The 20,217-nt window shown below is 35.9% G+C and overlaps 1 protein-coding gene across 2 annotated transcripts; it reads left to right on the top strand.

The window, feature by feature from the left end:
* The first annotated feature begins 6 nt into the window (after positions 1 to 6).
* On the top strand, positions 7 to 19,833 carry ZBTB49 (zinc finger and BTB domain containing 49). 2 transcript variants are annotated; one of them, XM_026847116.1, is made up of 8 exons: positions 7 to 348; positions 1,297 to 1,470; positions 3,544 to 4,646; positions 10,610 to 10,656; positions 14,465 to 14,538; positions 15,273 to 15,355; positions 15,446 to 15,607; positions 17,602 to 19,833. In XM_026847116.1, the coding sequence occupies exons 2-8, from the start codon at positions 1,319 to 1,321 to the stop codon at positions 18,270 to 18,272; spliced, it is 2,292 nt and encodes a 763-aa protein (XP_026702917.1). In that variant the 5' UTR covers positions 7 to 348; positions 1,297 to 1,318; the 3' UTR covers positions 18,273 to 19,833. The 2 variants fall into 2 exon arrangements, with proteins under 2 accessions (XP_026702917.1, XP_026702918.1); XM_026847117.1 differs by lacking the exon at positions 7 to 348 and adding an exon at positions 382 to 749.
* The last annotated feature ends 384 nt before the right edge of the window (positions 19,834 to 20,217 follow it).

Below are 20,217 nucleotides of genomic sequence, written 5' to 3'. Positions count from 1 at the left end.
GCCCCGTCCCCCTGCGGCAGCGCCTGCTCGGACCCCGCTACCGGCCCCTCGCCCGCCCTGCGGCGTCCCCGCGCCCCCCCGCGGTGCCGCCCTGTCGCCTGCCCGCGGGGCTGAGCCCGCCCTCCCCTCCGTGCTCGGTTTTCTGAGGCAAACCCCTCCTCTGTCCCCCTTCTCCGTGCTACGCTTCGAGCCTGAGCGTTGGCGAGGCGAGGCCGAGGGGAACTCGAAATGGCAGTTTAAGCATAAACAGCGACTGTGGTGCCGGGGTTACTCTTGTCCGGGAACAGCTGAGCGTGTCTGCCCTGTCCGCTGGGCACGGGCACCTGATGGCCGAGAGTCAGTTCACAGGTGGTTAAAGTACTCGCAGGATGCAGTGGTGGGACACGTACACAAAGAAAGCAATCATCTGGCAAACAGATGTGATTTCTTTATTTTAAAGCCCGGTAAAAGACGTGATAAGGACACCTCAATACAGCAGGAGGCAGTGAATCACAGAGGAACAGAATACATTAAAAGGAGCCTTTAGTGCTTATGAGAAATGAGAATGGGGGCAATCGCTTTCTTGTCATTTTTAACACAAGGTGGTTTTTCCGCTTCATTGTCCTAATAGTTGGAATTTTCCTTTCATATTTGTAAGTGGACAGGGGAGGAGTTTCATCTTTCTTCAAATAAGAAAAGGAAGTATAGAATTGAATGTAAACGTGTTGTGGGGGAATGCTACTTGTCTTCCGTTCAACCTGTTTAAAGAGGTGATTTTTAAAAGAGAGTTTACATTGTACTAAATAAAAATTACCATATTAACTTGCCTAATGAATCAGATCCACGTGGGAAATGTGCTTAGTTACAACAGCAACAAATATGGCATAAGTAATGCTACTATAATATTCTGCCTTTTCAGCTTAGAGGGTGAAGAAACGGGTGTTCCTGTACAAATGCTGTTGATTTTGTAGGTGTGTTATGCTTTTGCCTTTGAATCTAATTCTTATCAAAGTTACGTAAATTTTATATTTTTATCAAGTTCAATTTATTGGCAGTGCCATTAACACAGTTTTGCATAAGCTCTTTGTGTAAGCAAAACTTCATATTTCCTATGTGTATTGCTGTATAACCATCTACTGGTGAACAATACTGTGACGTCTTTAATCAGAGAAATGTCATCAGAGCTTACATTGCAGGTGTGAGCTGAAATCTGTTTCCTTTAGGAGCTAAAACAAATTGTAAAAATGTTCTTCATATTATAAATTCACTTTGCAATTTAATATTAAAAATTCATCTTAGCATTTTATTTCATTGTAGGTAATTTAAGTGATTTTCTAGCATGGACACTGTTGCTAGCCATAGTTGTCATCTTCTCCAGCAGCTACATGAACAGCGCATTCAGGGACTTCTCTGTGATTGCATGCTGGTGGTAAAAGGTGTCTGCTTCAAAGCACACAAAAATGTATTAGCTGCTTTCAGTCAATATTTCAGGTATGTGATAGAAATTGTTCTTTTAAAAAAATGAACTAAATGCTGTTGGTTGAGGTTTCCTCTGAGATGGGTATTTTTATTCTGGTAGTTGCAGACTAAGTAAACTGTTGGAATGTAAAGGAAGAAGTTAAATTGTTTGTCCAGAGAGAAATATATACCAAGTATTTAATCTCATTAAAAACTATGGTACTCCTAATTTAATTTCTAGATATATATAGTTAACTACTACACTGTTTGGGTATGGATTTTTCTTGATCCTTACTTGCTTATTTTGCCTCGTACAATGGATTCTGGTGTGGACCTGTATTTGGTATTTCAGTATGGAAAGATAACGGTGTACAAGGAGCATAGCAGAGTACACAAACAGAGCCAGGTAAGGGATATAATTGACAAAACAATTCACAAACGTGAATTGTTTTGTCAATTATATATTCAAAATAAAATTAGAGTATATAGGTTATTATTGCACCTCTGTTTAGAACAGATTCTTAGAGAACATCTGTATTTTGAAGCATGCAGGTGGCCCATGAAACCAACTGGTTTCTTTCCCCTCTGTATAACCCTCACTGATCCTCCAAATTTTGGGGGATGCTTGATCTCCAAACTTAGTGTTTTATATTAGTTATGTGTAAGCTGTTAGACCTGGCAGTTTTTAGACCTTGCTTCTTGAAGCATCTCTAAAGCTTGACTACCAATTATTGTGTAAAGAATGTTTTTATGTTATGATCAGGGAAAAAAGATGAGAGGTGGTTTCTCCTTTTTCTTTTCTAGTGTTGTAATCCTGATGATGAAGTGAAATTTTGGTCAAAGACTTTATTTTTAAGTAGTTAAAAAGAACTAAGCATTTAACTCTTATTAAAATTCAATAGGATATGAGTGACTAGTGAATTTAGACTCAACCCAGATTTGTTCGTTATAGTTCTAGTTTTAATTTACATAGTACAGGCTGGATTTATGAAAGAACTTGGATGTGGGCACTGGCTTCAAAGTAGCCTCTGCATTTCTGAGTTTAAGCCTAGACTCTCATTTGCTTAAGATTCAGAGTTTATTGATATTATGCCCATCTTTAAACAAAACATAATTTGAGAATCAACCCACGAATAGGAATCATCAAGTTCAGGGCATTTCCTGGTGTGGAAAAATAGCTACATAGGAGTGACCTGACCCTATTTATATATCATCATTTACTGTATCATGTTAGAGACTGGAAGTTTTAATGAAAGGGTGTGAAGTTTCTGACTGAGGCAGAGTATAAACCTGCTTAATCTAGGGCTAGTTCCGCATGTGAAGAACTACAGCTGTACAAGTAAGGAGACTTGTGAATTTGGACACTTTTAAGTGTTCAGTGCCAGTTCAGTGGGTATTGGTTGGACTGCTCTTTTAGGGTTATGTACCTGTACTCTGCCTTATTCTTTTGGTTCTCATCCAGTACCAGTAAAAAAGTACTTTTTTGGGATATGAGAGAGTAAATTGAAAATAATGGCATCCTCTTGTTTATTACTACCATACTCTCATCTACTTGTGGAGAAAGAACTAATAGTAAGAACTTTAATAAGGTTTACTGGTAAAGTTTGATGGACAAGCTCACTTGCCAAAAGAGAATAGTTTATTTCACTTTGAGGTCTATCTTCTTCTTCTTACTAGAAAGTTTCTCATGTCCTCTTTTATTTGCCACAGTGGAAGGAGGAACACTATTCTGAGTCAACCAACTTTTGCAAACAGTCCATAAATACACCACTGAACCTAATATGTAAAGAACATTGGATAGGAAACCATAAATATGGGGTGTGATTCCAAAAGTTTAAAAAATAGAAAATTAAAGTTAAATAAAGTATCACTTGCTTTGATTTATGCTTTAAGTGTACTAGTGTAGGACTAATGTATAAGAGAAGTAATAGAGCAGTTTTGAAATGTTCGTTTGCAAAAACATAGCAATAATAATAGATAAGACCACATAGTGTAAATTTTTCTTTTGTAGCAGGCAGTCTGTTTGAGGGGTGTGTGTGTATTTTTTTATAAAAGTGATTGTGAATTAGTTGTGTTTGTGTTTGAATATTTGTCTTATTTTATTAGGACCCTTTTCCAGAATTCTTCAGGCCAGAAGAATGATGTCTTTCACTTGGACATTAAAAATGTAGGTGGCATAGGCCAGATCTTGGACTTCATGTACACCTCTCACCTGGATCTTAGCCAGGACAATGTACAAGCTATGTTGGATATTGCACAGTGTCTCCAAGTGCAAAATGTGCTGAACATTTGCCACACCTTTTTAAAATCTTCTACAGCTGTAGAGCAAACAGCCAGCATGCCTTGTAATAGCGTATTTTCGCTGCAGAATACTTTGACTGCAGATACTAGCTGTACCAATGACAGTTATGGAACAAACCTATTGCATGAATGCTCATCTGACACACAAGCAAATAAAGGCTTGGCTGACCACCATCCTCATGCATCACAGTCTGTTAATCTTCACACACCCTCAGGTGATGTACAGAAACAACCACAAGACTCCTTAGATGGCAGCTGCACAGAGCTTCCATTTAAACAACCAAATTACTATTACAAACTACGCAACTTTTACAGTAAACAGTTCTATAAGCAAAATGCTTGCTCTAATCATGAGAGAGGAGCAGAACAATCCTTTTCTTACAACACATCTACAGAAATAAACACAGTAGAGAATAATTCTTGTACTGTCAATCACTCTGAGTGTGTTCTGGAAACCTCTGATCATTTACCATCAAACTTTCTGGTTCAGTCCATGAATGAAGCTGCTCCAGACCAAGATGCAGAAAGCACGCTTACGCAGCCCACCAAACAGATGCGGCTGAAAAAAGCGATACACCTCAAAAAGTTAAACTTTTTAAGATCTCAGAAGCCTGCAGAGCAGCAGCCTGAGCCTAAAACAGATGACAGTAGAATAGCAGGAGTAACTGAATCTGTAAATGAAGGTACTGTGGACATGAATGCTAAAGTTACTGATGAGAAAGAAGCTGAAGATTTAGTGAATTCTGAGAATTTTGAACAAACTGTTGAAATTGAAAGATCTCAAGGTCCTTTGGAACAAGAAGGGCAATCACAGACTCTTCAGTCACAGAGGCAATATACTTGCGAATTATGTGGGAAGGCTTTCAAACATCCAAGCAACTTGGAGCTCCATAAAAGGTCTCATACAGGTACAGTTATTAGTAACTTGGTTTGCATGCCAAATATTTCAATTAAAGAGGATGTCTTACAGTATCGCTTGATGCAGAGATGCTGGTTGAAGTGTTACTTTCAAAAGGTTGTGGTTTTGGTTTTTTGAAAAATGAATAATCATACAGGAATAAAGACTGTAAGGCTGAGTTTAGCTGAAGAGTGGTAGTAAAGATTTGTCTTTTGGGTTTTTAGGGTTCTTTTTCAAAGAATGTTGCGTGATATTTCAATGAAAATTTTATTTTTGTCTTGCATTTGGAAGAGGTATTTCTAGTCATTTTGTCAGATCACCCAGAAGTCAAGTCAGATAACAATGAAAAGTGTAAATGGATAGAAGATGACACTACAAGTGTTCTAGACCTCAGTTCTCTCTGATTATGTATTGTAAGATACAATAATTAGGTCTACTACAATGATTAGGTCTATGTGGTTATTTCTTTTTAACATGTAGAAATATGCTCTATAATTAGTTTATATTTGTTTCAGTGTGTGAACAACTTTAATTGCATTTACCTAGAGTGTAATGCACTTGCAGACAAGTAGACTGTTGCGTGAATAGGAATTTTGAATTAGTTTATTTTAAAAACTCATAGGTAATATTATTTTTAAACCTAGCATAGCTTCATTTCTAAAGATCTTTTTATTCAAGTGAAAACCAAGACGTAGTCTAATTTTTAATTAACTAATCTGTCTGTTCAATTTAACCAGCATGTTCTATTATATTTCTACAAATTTATATGTTTTTTTAAAGGTTTTTAAGAATTACTTTAGCTGTCAAGTAACATCACTGATTTCAAGTCCTTGAGATGCATTATTCCTGATTAAGCTGTTGAAATTTTGCCTCTCTTTTTTTCCTTGTATTAAATATACAAATGCATCTCTCTCAATCTTGTCAAATAAACATAACTGAAAATGAGCATACATGTATTGGTACTTTGACAATAAATATAAATCCCTCTTAGTAGACATTAATTTCTTTTGTTAATTGATCCTTAGTATTAAGAATTTATTTTTTCATATTATTAGGAGAAAAATCTTTCCAGAACCTGAAAATATGAACATTTTGTATGAGCTTCCTTAAGTTTTCACTTGGTATCTTTGACTACTTCTGTATGTTCACATTACTAATACTTTTTTTTTTTTCTTAATTTGGTCACCTGTGAAAGAGTTGCATATGTCTCTTACCTAGATCCTCTCATTGCCTTGCATTTTTTTTTTAATCTATTTTGATTTGAGCTGACATCATCAGGTATATCTTTATTTTTAGTATCTTAGAAATTTCAGGAAAATAGGTGATCAGATGGAAGATAGAGAATCTAGAGAAGTCTCAACTGAGGGAGAGACTCTGAAGTCAGTAATGTGTGTTTGTGCTAGAGAATCTGTGTGAAAGACCCCAACTATGAGAAACCTGTTAGAATTTGCCCTTCCTCATACATCTCAATCATTGGAAAAAATCTGGATTTTGTGAGTTGTGGTGCCCATTAAACTAATTGGTTTTTTAAGAGTGGTAGACTTAATTATTGTATGTTTTTGAGCCTGCTAAACTATTTAAAACATGAGGTTTGAAGTTTAGTTTACCTCTTCTAATGTATTGTAGCTTACAGGTCAGGGGAGTGGACTGGGTACTAAGCTTTATAGAAGAAAGAGGCTGTAGCCCCTGATACAAGTGTCTTACAAATTATTTTTTTTTTTCTTTAGACACATCATGGCCAGCAAATGCTTACAAGTGTAGGAAATGGAAAAAGAGGAAAAGGGTTGCAGTAGCTCTGCAAGGTTATTTATGTATGTTGCAATTAATTTCTTTGTTCTTATTTGAGGTCTGTGTATTTACACGTGCTTCCACTCCTCTTAAGCTCTGGTAGGTGTTTTGTTACATTCCACAACACTGCCTGATATGAACTAGGTTTATACTGTGTGTGAGAAAAGTGATCTTATCTTAGACTTGATTTTGTTGTTGCTGTCCTTACCTAATAGTCTGAGTATACACTGGATTCAAGAATTCCAATTTGCTTTTCATATACTATGTTCTTCCAAGGGTTTTAAAAAAATTCCAGACTTGAATGCTACTTAATGTGGCATTAATGTTCTTCTATAGATGTGCTAAACTGAGAAACTTCAAAAGCAAAAGTTTAATAAATAATAAGCACAGCAAAGAAAGGTGGAAAAACTGAGGCAAGAATATGAATAGATAGGCTTGTTTGCTTGCTTGGTATTTTTGGGTTATGTTAATTTGTTTTCAGATATCCAACTAGTGCAAAAAGTATTTGCAAAATTGCAGTGGATAGTGAGTAGGATGTTAATATAGGAAGGATCTGTAGCTGAAGGTACAGGGCACATCTGTGTTATTAATATTAGGTATACTGGAAGTTAAGTAATCTAAATGTATGCTAAAAGCCATTTCCATTCATCTGCCACTTCAGAAAACATAGCAAATTACTAGCTAATCAATTTTATTTAAAAACATTCATTTTCTAGAACTGAGCAAAAGAGTTATCAAGCATTTAAGTATTGCAGTGCTTACTGAAAGTCCTCCAAACCTGGCTTTGCTGAAGAGAAAGGAAGCAAAGTTACTAAAATGGACTTTTCACACTGGCAAGCCAGTTGTTAACCTGCCAATGAAAACTCTTTCAACACAAGTGCTGTGCTGGCCTGGTTGTCAAGGAAAAGCACATGTGAAATTCTCTGTCCCTGAATGCTAGGAACTACTAAAGAAAGTACAGGTTAACATGGTTGCATTGATGAGTTTTCTGTGTGAAGGACAGTCATACTATGTTCAACACAAGTCATGGTATTGGATTGTCCAGTTGTTTTAATTGTATTGCTAGCAGATATATAAAGGAATCTCTAAACAGCTTACTGCATTGACTTTGATTTGGACTCAATGTTACAATTTGGTTTTTATTAGATTGACCTGTCTGAAAAAATGAAACAAGTATATCTCTCTTATACAGTCCTTACCTGTCTAGGAATATGCACTGTTTTGGTTTTTTTTTAAATATTTTCAGGAAACATCCCCCCCCAAAAAAAAAAAACCAAAAACAACAAACAACCAACCCAACCCTGTGAAAAGAACTCTTGGCAGGATGGATAGAACAGGACCAGAGTTACACTGTTGATCCTCAACCTTTTCATTCTGAGCTTTGCTTGAGCAAGTTGCCAGCATTCCATGCCTTAGTGTGTCCTGCTCCTACCTTTGTGATCTCTTTGGGAACACCACTTCTGCCTTCATGCCTTTCTCTTCTGGAGCTGACACACCACTGCTTTGGTCCCACTACCAAGTACTTCATCTCTTCTTGCAGAGTGTTGAACAAGAAGGTTGCGACAGAAGACAGAAAGCACTGTCTTAATTGTAGTTCAGTTACTACTCTTTCCCAAATTTTCTGTATTGCTGTTGATCCAGCTGTGGTCTTTAAGAAGATTAGTGTTCTCAGATGAGGTTTTTGGTTTGGAATCATAGAATCGAAGAGTAACTTAAATTAGAATGGACCTCTGGAGGTCATCTAGTCCAATCCTCTGCTCAAGGTAGGTCAAATTAGATTGGGTTGTTTTGCTTATGACCTTGCATAGTCAAATTTTTGATATCTCCAAGGACAGAGATTCCACAACCTCTCTAGGCAACAGGTTCTAGTGTTTGACCACCCTCATGGGCCAAAAGATACTTTTCCTGTATCTAATAGTAATTTCTCATGATCTAACTTGTTTCTGTAGCCTCTTGTCCTATCCCTGTGTACCTTCAAGACCAACCTGGTTGCATCTATCTGCCCATTGCATGTAGACAGCAGTTAAGATTTCCTGTTTGCCTTCTCTTCTTAAGGCTCCAAATATGGGCTCACCAGTGATAGGTAGAGAGGAATCATCTTCAGCTTACTAGCTGCACTCTTACTAATATGCCGTAGGAAGCAATTAGCCTCACTTTACCTGAGAGATGCTACAACACTGAGTAATTTAGTATTTCTTCTAGAATTCATTCTTGGAATAGGCTACTTGATATGCCCAGGGGGTGGGAGTCTTATGTAGGTGTAGAATTGTTCTTCATAAACTAGTTTGAAATTTCTTTTCAAAGAAAACTTTTTTGTTTTATCTTTATCGTGGGGAATAAAACTCCAACTCTTTGTACAGTTATAATGAGGCTGCATGCAGCCTACAAGAATAGTTTTGAGAAACTTGAGCCTCCAGTTCCCTCCCTCCCTCTAGTTATTTCAGGGTGGTTTTCTGTTCACATAATAGTCTTTTTGTCGACAGTAACTTTATTTTTTTGGTGTAGGTAATTTCTGCAGAAATTGCTATTAGTGGTTTTTAACCGCCATTTCAAATTACCTTCATGCTTTTACAGCTGTTCAGAAGCCTTCCCAGTCACCACAGATCTGGTTCCCTACTGGTTTCATTTATATTTGTGTTGTCAATACCAGAATTTTTAGTGTTTTGCAAATTTAGAGCCATAATGAAATCAAGCCTCAGTGCTCTTTATAATTGAGTTATTAGTTTCTTAATTTTTATCTTTAATTGAATAAAAGCTTTCTTGAAACTGCTGTAAGATTTCCATTCTTCATGGAAGTTCTTCATTTAAGTAGAAAAAGTAGATACAGCCACAAACTGTTACACTAACTGCAAGACTGCTGTATGTGAAGCCACATAACTTTGTGCTTTAAAATCTAAGAGACTTGCATTTAGCCCTTTTTGAAAAAAACTTCACCTGTATTTGGCAGTAGGGAAGGATAATGGAACCTCAGCACCTGGATATTGTAGTTGTTGCCTGTAACACTTCCAAGGATGGAGGAAGAATACTGATGTAGAGAATAATTGCTGAAAGAGAAGGCTACAAATAGCCAAGAGGTGTTCTGTAAAATAATGAGAATGATAATTAAAAAAATAAATTAAAATCTTTATACAGATTTATAATCAGCACCAAGATGAAACACAGTGTAAGATCTCTTTTTCCTTCTTGAAATAGCTGCATTCACAATCACAGGGATTTACACTAATTTTGCTTTCCTATACCTGTGGGCCACATATATATGTCCTTTTAATGTACAGTTAGACTCATGAAAATATTATTAGCAGTTTTAGATCTATTGTTTTAAAATTTCTGTAAGATGCACAGAGATTTTTATCAACAGTGTAAAAACTAGAAAACCAAGAACTAAGCAGGGAAAAAAAATTGCCTCTATGAAGTACTGCAGAGAAGAAAAAGTGATTAGAAAAAAGTTATTTTCTCATTGACAGCTAGAGAATTGAAATATTGTTCAGTCACCTTCTAGATTGAGAATCAAGTTATTTTGAAAAGCTAAAGTGAGCTGCACTAATTTTTACTAAAGCTGTTTATATGTTTTTGGAGATTCAAGAACACCAGTTTTATATGTGTAAATTCAGAGTTTTGCAGCAAAATACTTGGGTTAATCATCCGATACTCTTATGTAGGATTAGAATTTGAGGGCAAATGCTAGAAGTGAATGGCTATGTGGTGATCAGAGATGTATGATACACATTGAACAGAGAAGGCTTACAAACTAGCTTCTCTGCATTCCTTATTCTTTTTAAGAGTGGGCCTTTGTGTGTACAAGTGAAAAAACTGATGCACCTCCCATAGCTGCTGTTGCTGTTGTAGGACCTTGTCATCTATTCTGTTCTTCCTGGAGTTACGGTATACCTTTCATTTGAAGTAAAAAGTATTTTAAAAAAATAACAAAACATTCCCATTTGTATGAAAACTATTCTACCTACTTGTTTTGAAAGATAAACTCTGTTTCTGAGCAAGTCTGTCTTAGATGCTTAATGGTAAATGCTGTACTTCCCTCTTGGAATTTCCCCTTACATATATGGGTAAGTGTCCTTTTGGGGATATTTTTACTCTTACATTACATGTTTTGAAAGGAAGCATACCAATTTAAAACATTTGTATTCTATTGCAACTATTAGAAGTTCTATGTTCTGTTTCTTCTTTTAGGTGAGAAACCTTTTGAATGTAACATTTGTGGGAAACACTTCTCACAGGTGGGAATATTTTATATTATGGTACTTACACTTGAAAATGAAATGCATCTATGTGTTGATTCTAAAAAACTTGGTTATAAGTCTATAGATATTTTTTTGTTCAAAGACAGAATTCACTTTAGGGATAAAATATTAAAATGTTTCATTTGAAAATAACATGTTAAATGCTTTAGATTTCTTTGATACATTTTTAACCTTTGATTTTGTCTGCTCTCAGTTAGATGTGTTACGTATTTTACCTTCAAATAAATGTTTAACTCTACAGAGCCACAGCTATATTTGAAATACAGAGAACATTCATTCTCAGACTGTTCTTTTGCCTTATGCTTAGAGATATGTTGTGAACAGCATTTTTACAGTGTCTGAAAAAAATACAAGTTAGAATTTTATATAATGCTGTATTTGCAATATAGTTTCATCTTCCTAAATGGCATAAATTATTAAGCAGATTTTTTTGAGTCAGATAAAAAAAATTTACATATGTATAATTGGGCTCAGTTTCCTTCTGTGAAGAATAGCACAGTCTGTCTGAAGTGACAAAACTCAGCTATGATTTTAAAAAATCCTCTTGTGAAATTCCCTATTTACAGACAGGACCAAAGCTTTAGCTGTCTTAATTTGCCCTCCAGTGTGTGCTTCCTGTTCTGGGTACAACAGCTAATTTATCTTTCTGCAAATTTGGTGCCTAGTTGTCTCACATTTCCAAAATGTCTATTTCTTTTCCATTTTCTTGATTGGACTACATGCACCTAAGTACAGGAGACAATAGACGTGCATATTTTTAGACTAAGATTAAATAATAATTATTGTTGAATACCTTTGGTTTTTCTTATGGGTCCTGGTTTAAGGATTAGAATTATGTGGTCTTTGTCTACCCCCCGACCAGTGCTTGCGCTTCTTTTACTCCAGTTTTGTAGTCCACCAGTGGGATTTCTTTGACCCGTGAATCTGATGCAGTTGCATCCTCCAGTCTGTTACTGAATATGAATATAACACTGCATCCTGTTTCACCATGCTTATCAAGCATTTTGAGCAAAACTGAATCTGCTTATTAGGCAAAGAAAGTGTATTTTCATTTGTTTTGATGGCTAAACTTCTAGTTATTAAAAGAAAAAAGTGAGTATTTCCAAATTCCATTAAAAGTACTTTTGGCGCAAATGGAGTGGTATTCTGTACCATTACTGTGGGGGAAGAGGGGGAAAAAAAAAGCTTCACACAATCAGAGTGTATGAGAGGCAGGACAGACTCCTCATGCCGCATGCATTGCTCCTCTTTAGTTAAAAACATGGACAAACAAAAACCCCAGTAAAACTGGAAATGTCTGCCTTTTGATTAAACACTCTTAAACAGCTTTCCTCCCCTCCCTCCCCATTACCTCAGTTTTCTGAAGATATAGGTACATACATATTGATGGACAATACCTACACATCCAGAATATGAGCCATAGCATTCAGCTTGCATGCTGCAGTCCTTTCTCTGCTCATAAAAGGGGACTTGCATACTTCTAGGGAACAGTAGGGTAGCTTTGCTTCTTTGCAAGATGCAAGGATAATTACTATCTACTTTTTGCTTAAAAGACCATCTCTGATCTTGTTCTTGATCTTCTCAGTCTGCAGGCACAGAAATAGTATCACTTTTCTTATTTAAGCCTATGCTTTTGAGACACCGCAGTTGTTGTGCCTGGTACTATGTCTGCTCCTGCTGAACGTAACTGATGTTCCGTGTGTTGGAATGTGAAACAGAAAATGAACAGAAAGTAGGGAAAATTGACATAGGAACTCATAGTCTGGAACAAATAACCATAAATGTCTTTGATTTTTGGAGAAAAAGGTTCCTTTTGTACTTCCAAGCCTGAATCTTCCCTTACTACTAGTACACAGCCTGTTGCTGTGTGGTCCTTCTCTAGCTCGTGATCCAGGATACCATGTTTTGCCTCCTGACTACCTCCTTCTGCAGTGCTTCTTTTGGGGGACCATATGCTTTAGTTCATTCACTTTGAAAGTGTGCCAGGTACAAATGGACTAAGTCTAGCATCTCTCTCTAGTCTCCAAATTTGTGAGGAGTGGTATGCAACCAATACCAGTAAGAGGATTTTTCTGAGCATTTTTTTCCTTTCACTAAAATGGTAGCAGAAGTCATCTTAGGCTTTTTCATGGGGATGGCATGTTATACCTTAACCAGGGTTGTGTATCACCCTAGAATCTTAGGAAGAATAGAAGTTACTGATGTACTTTTTTTTTTTAATGTGAGCACAGGTAATAACAAGCTTTTGCCTTCATTAGGAGGAAGTGACAGAGATTCATAATAAAGAAATGGATCTTCTTACTACTCTCTGTAAAAGATTTTTATTCTGGCTAAAAATGCCTGTATGGGAACTATTTGAGAATAATTGTTGCACTTCAAATTCACCCTCTGCCTTTATCCAGAATAACTTTCCAGTACCTATGATATCGTTTGTTTTGTGATGTGGATGGAGGTAAAGTTTCTGTCTTGTATGTTTCTCTCAGATGCACCTCTGCAAAAAAATCCCTTGTCCATGCAAAGCATAAACTATTGCATGGAGAAGTCAGTTCAGTTGTCTTCATCAGAAATGGGTGCCTAGTCCCTCTCTTTGAATAGATTTCAGTATTACAAAGTTTAGCCTGAGAGAACAGTGGTTCAGTCATACCATGGTCTGAAAAACTTTACAGGAGTTAAAGAAATCTCAGGGTTCAAACGGTGATTCATTTAATATTGTCCTCTGTCTGCAGTACTTCAGTTCTGGTATGTTATAAGCTCTGATTAGTGGTGATTGATTATCACAGGTAATTTAAGGGAGTTGGAAGAAATTACTGATAGGGTTTATTTTTGTTGTTGTACTGTGACTGAGGACATCTTTGCATCCCCAATTTTCTTTCCTAATTGAAAGGACTTAATGTTCCTTTAGTGTACTTAGATATAACCAGGCAGTTATGTATCAGAGAATGAAAGGGTTAAAAACTGACTGTGGGAGTATGCACAATTTATGGAACATCTGCAGCTCTTTCATCCAGACTAGCTGTATCTTGTGCTTTGAGAAGTGTACTCTCAGTGGATTAGCCATTCATAAGCACCAGTAACTTTAAAAACATTTATTTTTTAAAAAAAGAGTTGGAATGAGTAAGATGTTTTTTCCTAGTCATTATCTGGTTTACCTGCTAGACTAGCATGACTTTTACAGGATTGGGAGAGGAAAGATACATAATAAAAATTAGTTACCAGTAATCCATTTGTTCATTTCTGTACTTCCTGTTCTGTTTTCTTCTGATATCAGTAAATATTTATAGGTTTGGAGCACTTGACTCTGATTACTTTATGGATTGAAAAATGTTTACCCTATTCTTATCTTTTTAACCCCCTGGGAAGTTAATTCAGACATCCTGATGTAACAATATTTTATTTAGGACAGGAAAAATGAGACTAACATAAACCATATTACTAGTAAGTTTTCTTTTTCACTGCAATCTAGATAGTGTAATTTTCATTTATAATTGGATCTGTTCTCAACTATAGATCTTTTCTTTTCCTTAGCATTTGATTCCAGGCTTCTTTTTTTATTTTTTCTTTGGTCTTGTCAATATATAATTGCTTGCATAAGCAATTTTATCTTGAAGTACCCGGTAGTCTGTCTTTACGAGATAAGAATGTTTGAGTTCATACATGCTTTGTAGTCTTCAGTGCCTTAGAATTAGGAATAAAAAGCCAGTCTCATAGTCCCCATCATTGTATCTTTATCTGTATACAACAACAGGCTAGCTGAATTTAAATGTTTATATTACTGTCCTTTCAGGCAGGTAATCTCCAGACACATTTACGTCGACATTCTGGTGAAAAGCCATACATTTGCGAAATCTGTGGGAAAAGGTGAGTGGAATTGTTCACCTCAGTAAAGTTAACATGATAAAACTTGTACATGTTTTCTTTAATCTTAATGATAAACTAGGAGCCAAGAGCTAAAGCAGTGTGCTGCTCAATTTTGTTTATAAGACATTGGATTTAAATGTGTATTGATGGGATTAAAATACATACATGTCTGCAAGCAGTCTTGTTGCAGGTCTCAGTAATAAGATAAACATGTCACCACATATATAATCCCTGGTCTTAATTTTTTTGTATATTTGTATCTTTAGTTAAGGATATACTGTTATGTGTGTTCTGAACAGTGTGAGTCACAATAAAACATACTGGTTTGTACCCTTCCCTCACTTTTTTTTCATTTGATCGTACAATTTTTGTTACATTTTATGGAAATTATGAAGTATGGGAAACGAAGAATTTAAGCAAAGCATTAAATATTTCTGCCTTCTGCTAACAAGTGACAGAAGATAACACTAATTTAGGAGTAGCATTTGTAGTTTAAATTAGATGCAGCATAAAAACATGAATGATGAAAAGATTTTTTTCTCCTACCATAAATTTAATTGGACATTGCCAGCTTCAAAATGTTTTTCTTAAATTTATTAATTCATCTGTATTTTCGATTTTAATCTTTGTTCAGAACATCAGGCATTCATTATAGTTGATTTCCATATGATACTCAGTTTAAGAGAATGAGGGTCTTATAAAGACAGTAATTGGGTTTCTGTATTCTGTTACAGATTTGCTGCTTCTGGTGATGTTCAGCGTCATATTATTATTCATTCTGGAGAAAAGCCTCATCTGTGTGATATCTGTGGCAGAGGTATATAAGAACCAAAGTTTCTACCTGTGAGGTTTTTTGATTGAAATGTGAGGAGCCATTTTAATCTCAGCATCTGTCATCTTTTTCTAGGATTCAGTAACTTCAGTAATTTAAAGGAGCACAAAAAGACCCATACAGCAGATAAAGTATTCACCTGTGATGAATGTGGGAAGTCATTCAACATGCAACGAAAATTAGTAAAGCACAGAATTAGGCATACCGGAGAAAGACCATACAGCTGTTCAGCATGTGGTAAGATTTACTGTGCATATCTTGGTTGTGTCTTTGCTTTTTAAATGATAAGTAAAAGTTCCATGTCAGCAGAATAACAATTAACCAAAATTATTTTAAATTGACATACCATGTTGTGAAAGTTTTTCACCAAAATCTTCTGTTTTGTGTATTTCATAGCCTTTCATTTGGTGTATGAAACTCCTTTAGCTGTTGTAAATAAGTTTAAAGGTGAATTTCCATTGAATAGAGAAAGGAAATATGAGAAATCAACATTGGATGTGTACGTTTGCTAGAGGAGTACTGATACTAGCTGCTTCAAAAATTGATTTATTTTCAGTATAGTCTTTTCTGATGGAAAACTAGGTTTGGCATCACTTTGCTATCAATGGAGTCTTACCCCCCACCTTTGTTTTTTTTTCCCCCAGTTGAATACTGTTCAGATTTAACTGCATGTAACTATAGAGTTTGATAATAACAACCTTTTTCTACTTTGCTTCAACCTCTGGTGTAAAATCAAAACTTGATCAATGCCTCGTACCAGAGAACACCCATTTTTCAAAATCTGCTAGATAGGTCATACTTCCAACTGGTCTGAAAGTGGCTCTTTGATCAATAATTCATCTGTGTATAACATAGTTCTCAGAAATTGCATTGTCTATCCTTACCTTATATGTTACTTAGCATCCTGCATACTATAGACTTGTCTTCCGTTAAGTGCTATTTTGGTATAATTTCATTCATGTTCTGAGGAATTAGCTTTGGAGGAGGGTAGCTCCATATGATAATGTGCAACTGCAGTATGTTTTGTTTGTAATGTCTTGAGACACAAGAAAAGCTGATACTATCAAGAGGTCTTGCATTAGGAGGAAGAAATATAGACATGCAGGATATGAAGGTATAAACAAACATTTGTGTTGTCATTAAAATAGGCTTATTTTCATACTGTCTTGTAGTGGTCTTTTCATTATTTTTCATTTTAGCCAGGTCATCCTGTACTACGAGGCAAAAACTGTGCAAAGAGAATCTGATCAAGCATTAAGGAATCACTCACATCGTGCAATAAATCCATGTGTATTACTCCAGTAATTTGTAACCTTACTGTTACTCTTTAATGGCTTTTCTGAAAAGAAATCTGGGCAGTAGAGTAAAAAGTATAATGCTGAAAATTGAGACTGCAGTTTTACTGAGCTTTCAGATAATACAGTTCATTTTAGTTGGTATCTGTTGACACAAAATAAAATAATCTTTAACCTAGTTAAAATGAGAGAAAATCACAAATAGGTACTAGCTTATTTCTACTATTCTGAAGAATGTGATGTGTCTGAATTCTGTAGCAGTTCTGGAAATGAATGCTCTCTAGTTCTGCTTGTTCTTCTACACTTGGTTCAGTCTCAGACACTTTTTTCTTTGCAGTATGGTAGTTGAGCTTATTTAAGCCTGTGGTTCTGACAATAGGCAAACACTTGAATATTTTAATAAAAAATTACAGTTTTGACACATTGGCTCGCTGGAGTATAAAAAATGGACTGCTGCATTACGTTAGCTCAAAGTTAACAAATCTACGTTTGTCAGCACTTTAAGAATAGTTCCTTGGTAATGAACAAACTGTTACTTTCTATGATGCAGTTCTCACTGGAAGAATGTGTTTAGAAGCTTATCAGCATACTTTTTTTCCAGACAGATGAATTAAGTTGATTATTTTTAATCTTTTTTTCCTCCATGAAGATTGATACAAACTGATGGCACTCATAGCTTTCAAATACTAATGGATATTCCTGTCTAGAGACAAAAAACTAAATAACTGGGAAACACAAGTTATAAAATCAGATCAGAAAGAAGAAACAAGTCATTGAATTGCAAAACTAGATGGAACTTGTTTGAACCTGTTCTAGATAAAAAAGTATCACAATTGGGACATACTATACCTTATCTCTTGACACTTTCTCTAATTAAAACATGTTTATGCACTTGTGTTGAGAACAAACTCTTAATCTATCACTTCTGTCTTGTAGGGAAATGTTTTGCAGGCTCTGGAGACCTGCGTAGACATGTGAGGACTCATACAGGAGAAAAACCCTATACCTGTGAAACTTGTAACAAATGCTTCACTCGCTCTGCTGTTCTACGGCGGCACAAGAAAATGCATTGTAAAGCCACTGAGGAAGGTCCACACACACTAGAGGAATTTACTCAAGGGATTGAAACTTCTGACCTTGAGAAGTCTCAGAGTTCTGACTCTTTTGGCCAAGAAATGTCTGTTACATTGTTACCAGTGTCTGTTAAATTTCCCATTCGTCCAGCTGCAAATTCAACTGAATTTGATAGTTCTGCAGATTCTTACTGTAAGTTGCGATCAATGATTCAACACCACGACTCAGCAAACCAACAAAAACTGAATGTGGATTCTGCTAAACTCCCAAAAGCTCAGACACAACAAACTCCACCGCCACCACCATATGCTTATGCAGATGTAGATGTATCTTCTGCAGAAGAACCCTTACAGTCTGATAATATTCCCATGATTCGTTCCTCTATGGTTAGCTTGGACAGTCATTGTAATGATCCACTAGGCAGTCGAACATCTGCCGCATACAAGAATAATGAAGGTCCTTTCTTCTCTAGCATGACCCTCTGGGGTTTAGCTATGAAGACCTTGCAGAATGAAAGCGAATTGGAACAATGAGGGCTCAGGTGACTGTATCAAAACTTCTTAGAGGCGTTTTTTGCAAGTGATTGCAATTGCACTGCAGCATACAGAGCTCAGAGCTAGTTTTAAAGCCAGCTAGCTTGGAATACTGGTAGAAATCAAGATACGCATGCCCAGAACCCAGTGTAGGCTGCCTTTACGCTGCTTCTCAGCAAAGTTCATATCTAGTTTTGGGGACCTTTGTTGTTCTGTGTCTGCACTGTGTAGCTCGTGTTGTTGCCATGATTTACTAAAATTTGCCATTTACTTAATTACCATTAACTTGGTATTTTTTACCTGATAAGGGAGGAAAGGATGGCTCAATGCCTAATTTCATTATATGGGTGCAGTTCCAAGTATGGGTCATCAGAGTTGTGTAAGGATGTAGATATGAGAAGAGGAAAATACTTAACAAATCCCTAGTGAACCTGAGTTTCAGTAGTGGCTTTCTTACCAGTAGGATCATTGGTTTACATGACTTGAGTATTGTGATATTAAATTTAAATGTTAAATACTGAACAATATTTGTGATAGTGCAAAGTAACTGTATATCTAGAAACTTTATTTTTTTACAATAAAAGCTTTTTTTAGTATTTTATAAACTATTTTGCACAGCAGATTATTTGTACAATGAAGACCAAGATCAGGAAATATGAATAAAGGGAAGTTGTTTTACATTGTATTTTAGTTGCTCAATGTGTTTCATCTTTGTATGACAGAGTTTCAGTAACATATTTACATTTATTCCAGGTATCTTTACAATGCTAATGGGGATACCACTGCAAGAAGGAGCTGCTCTGTAAACTAAATGCAATCAATAGACTGGTAGATTGTCTTGCATTTCAGTGAATTAGTGTAAAGCACTGGTTAATTAATAGAATGAGTAGACTGTTACAGGTTAGAAACTTTGCTTAGAGGCCATTTTCTGCTTTGATGCTTTGAATGATTGCATTCATTTTCAGTATAGATCTGTTGCTGCATTTCAAATTGCTTGCTATATCACTTGAGTTCTACAGGCTTAACTTCTTCAAACCCATCAAAAAGTTTTAGCAATGTGTTGTCAAGCCTTATGCTAAAACATTCCTTTAGATACTGTAGTTTCTGAAATGAAAATATCTGTATACTAACTTTTTTCCTGAAGTTCATTCACAGGCTGGAAAGTCTGTCTGAAGTACAAATTTCCTATAAGGACTCTCAATGTTTGTAGGCTGAGAAGCAGATTTCTTGTTCGGCAACAGCTAACAGTGTTCGGCAACAGCTAACAAGATTTGGTATCACTGCTGTTTTAATAACACTGCAGTTCCTCTGCTGAAAAATATTGTATTTGTGTAAAACCAATAGCTAGAACTGTCTAGTAATTAATATGTAATGTTACATTTTCCTGCTATTAGAAAATACGTTATTACTTGTATCCCACTAAAGCACAAAGATTCAAATCTTTTATGATTGGTTCTTTGTAGAACAAGAATGAGTTTTGCTACAACAGGAATGTAGACCACAGGTGACTTCTAGTCCCCTTTTTGCATTGTGTGGAGGTTCAGAGCCTAGAAAATACAGTATTTTTCCTATTTTTAAAATGCTCACCACATTTTTTCCTCACAGAAATTCAAAACCAGCTGTTCAGTTTCTTACTGTGTTAACACCATGCATTGCAATTTGTGACTTCCCTTCCTTTACTTGGGCCAGAGTTGAGATGAGAAAGATAATATTTCTGGCCAGGGCATATCACTCCTTAAAACAATTACACTATGTGTGTAAGACTTGAAAAATACAAATTTCTCTCAATCATCATTTAATGTTGTGATAAGCTTTTTTTCACTACATTACCAGACCAGTTAAAAAAACAAAAAAAAAAAAAATCCAGATGCACTGGAGAGCAAATTGGGAATTTTTTTCAACTTTCTTTTCTTGTAACACACATATATGAGGAAACTCTAAAACA

This window comes from Athene cunicularia, assembly GCF_003259725.1.
Source record: "Athene cunicularia isolate RWA chromosome 4 unlocalized genomic scaffold, athCun1 chr4_part1, whole genome shotgun sequence".
Taxonomy (NCBI): Eukaryota; Metazoa; Chordata; class Aves; order Strigiformes; family Strigidae; genus Athene; species Athene cunicularia.
The sequence above is the reverse complement of the archived record's forward strand: the minus strand, read 5'-3'. Positions and strand labels throughout refer to the sequence as shown.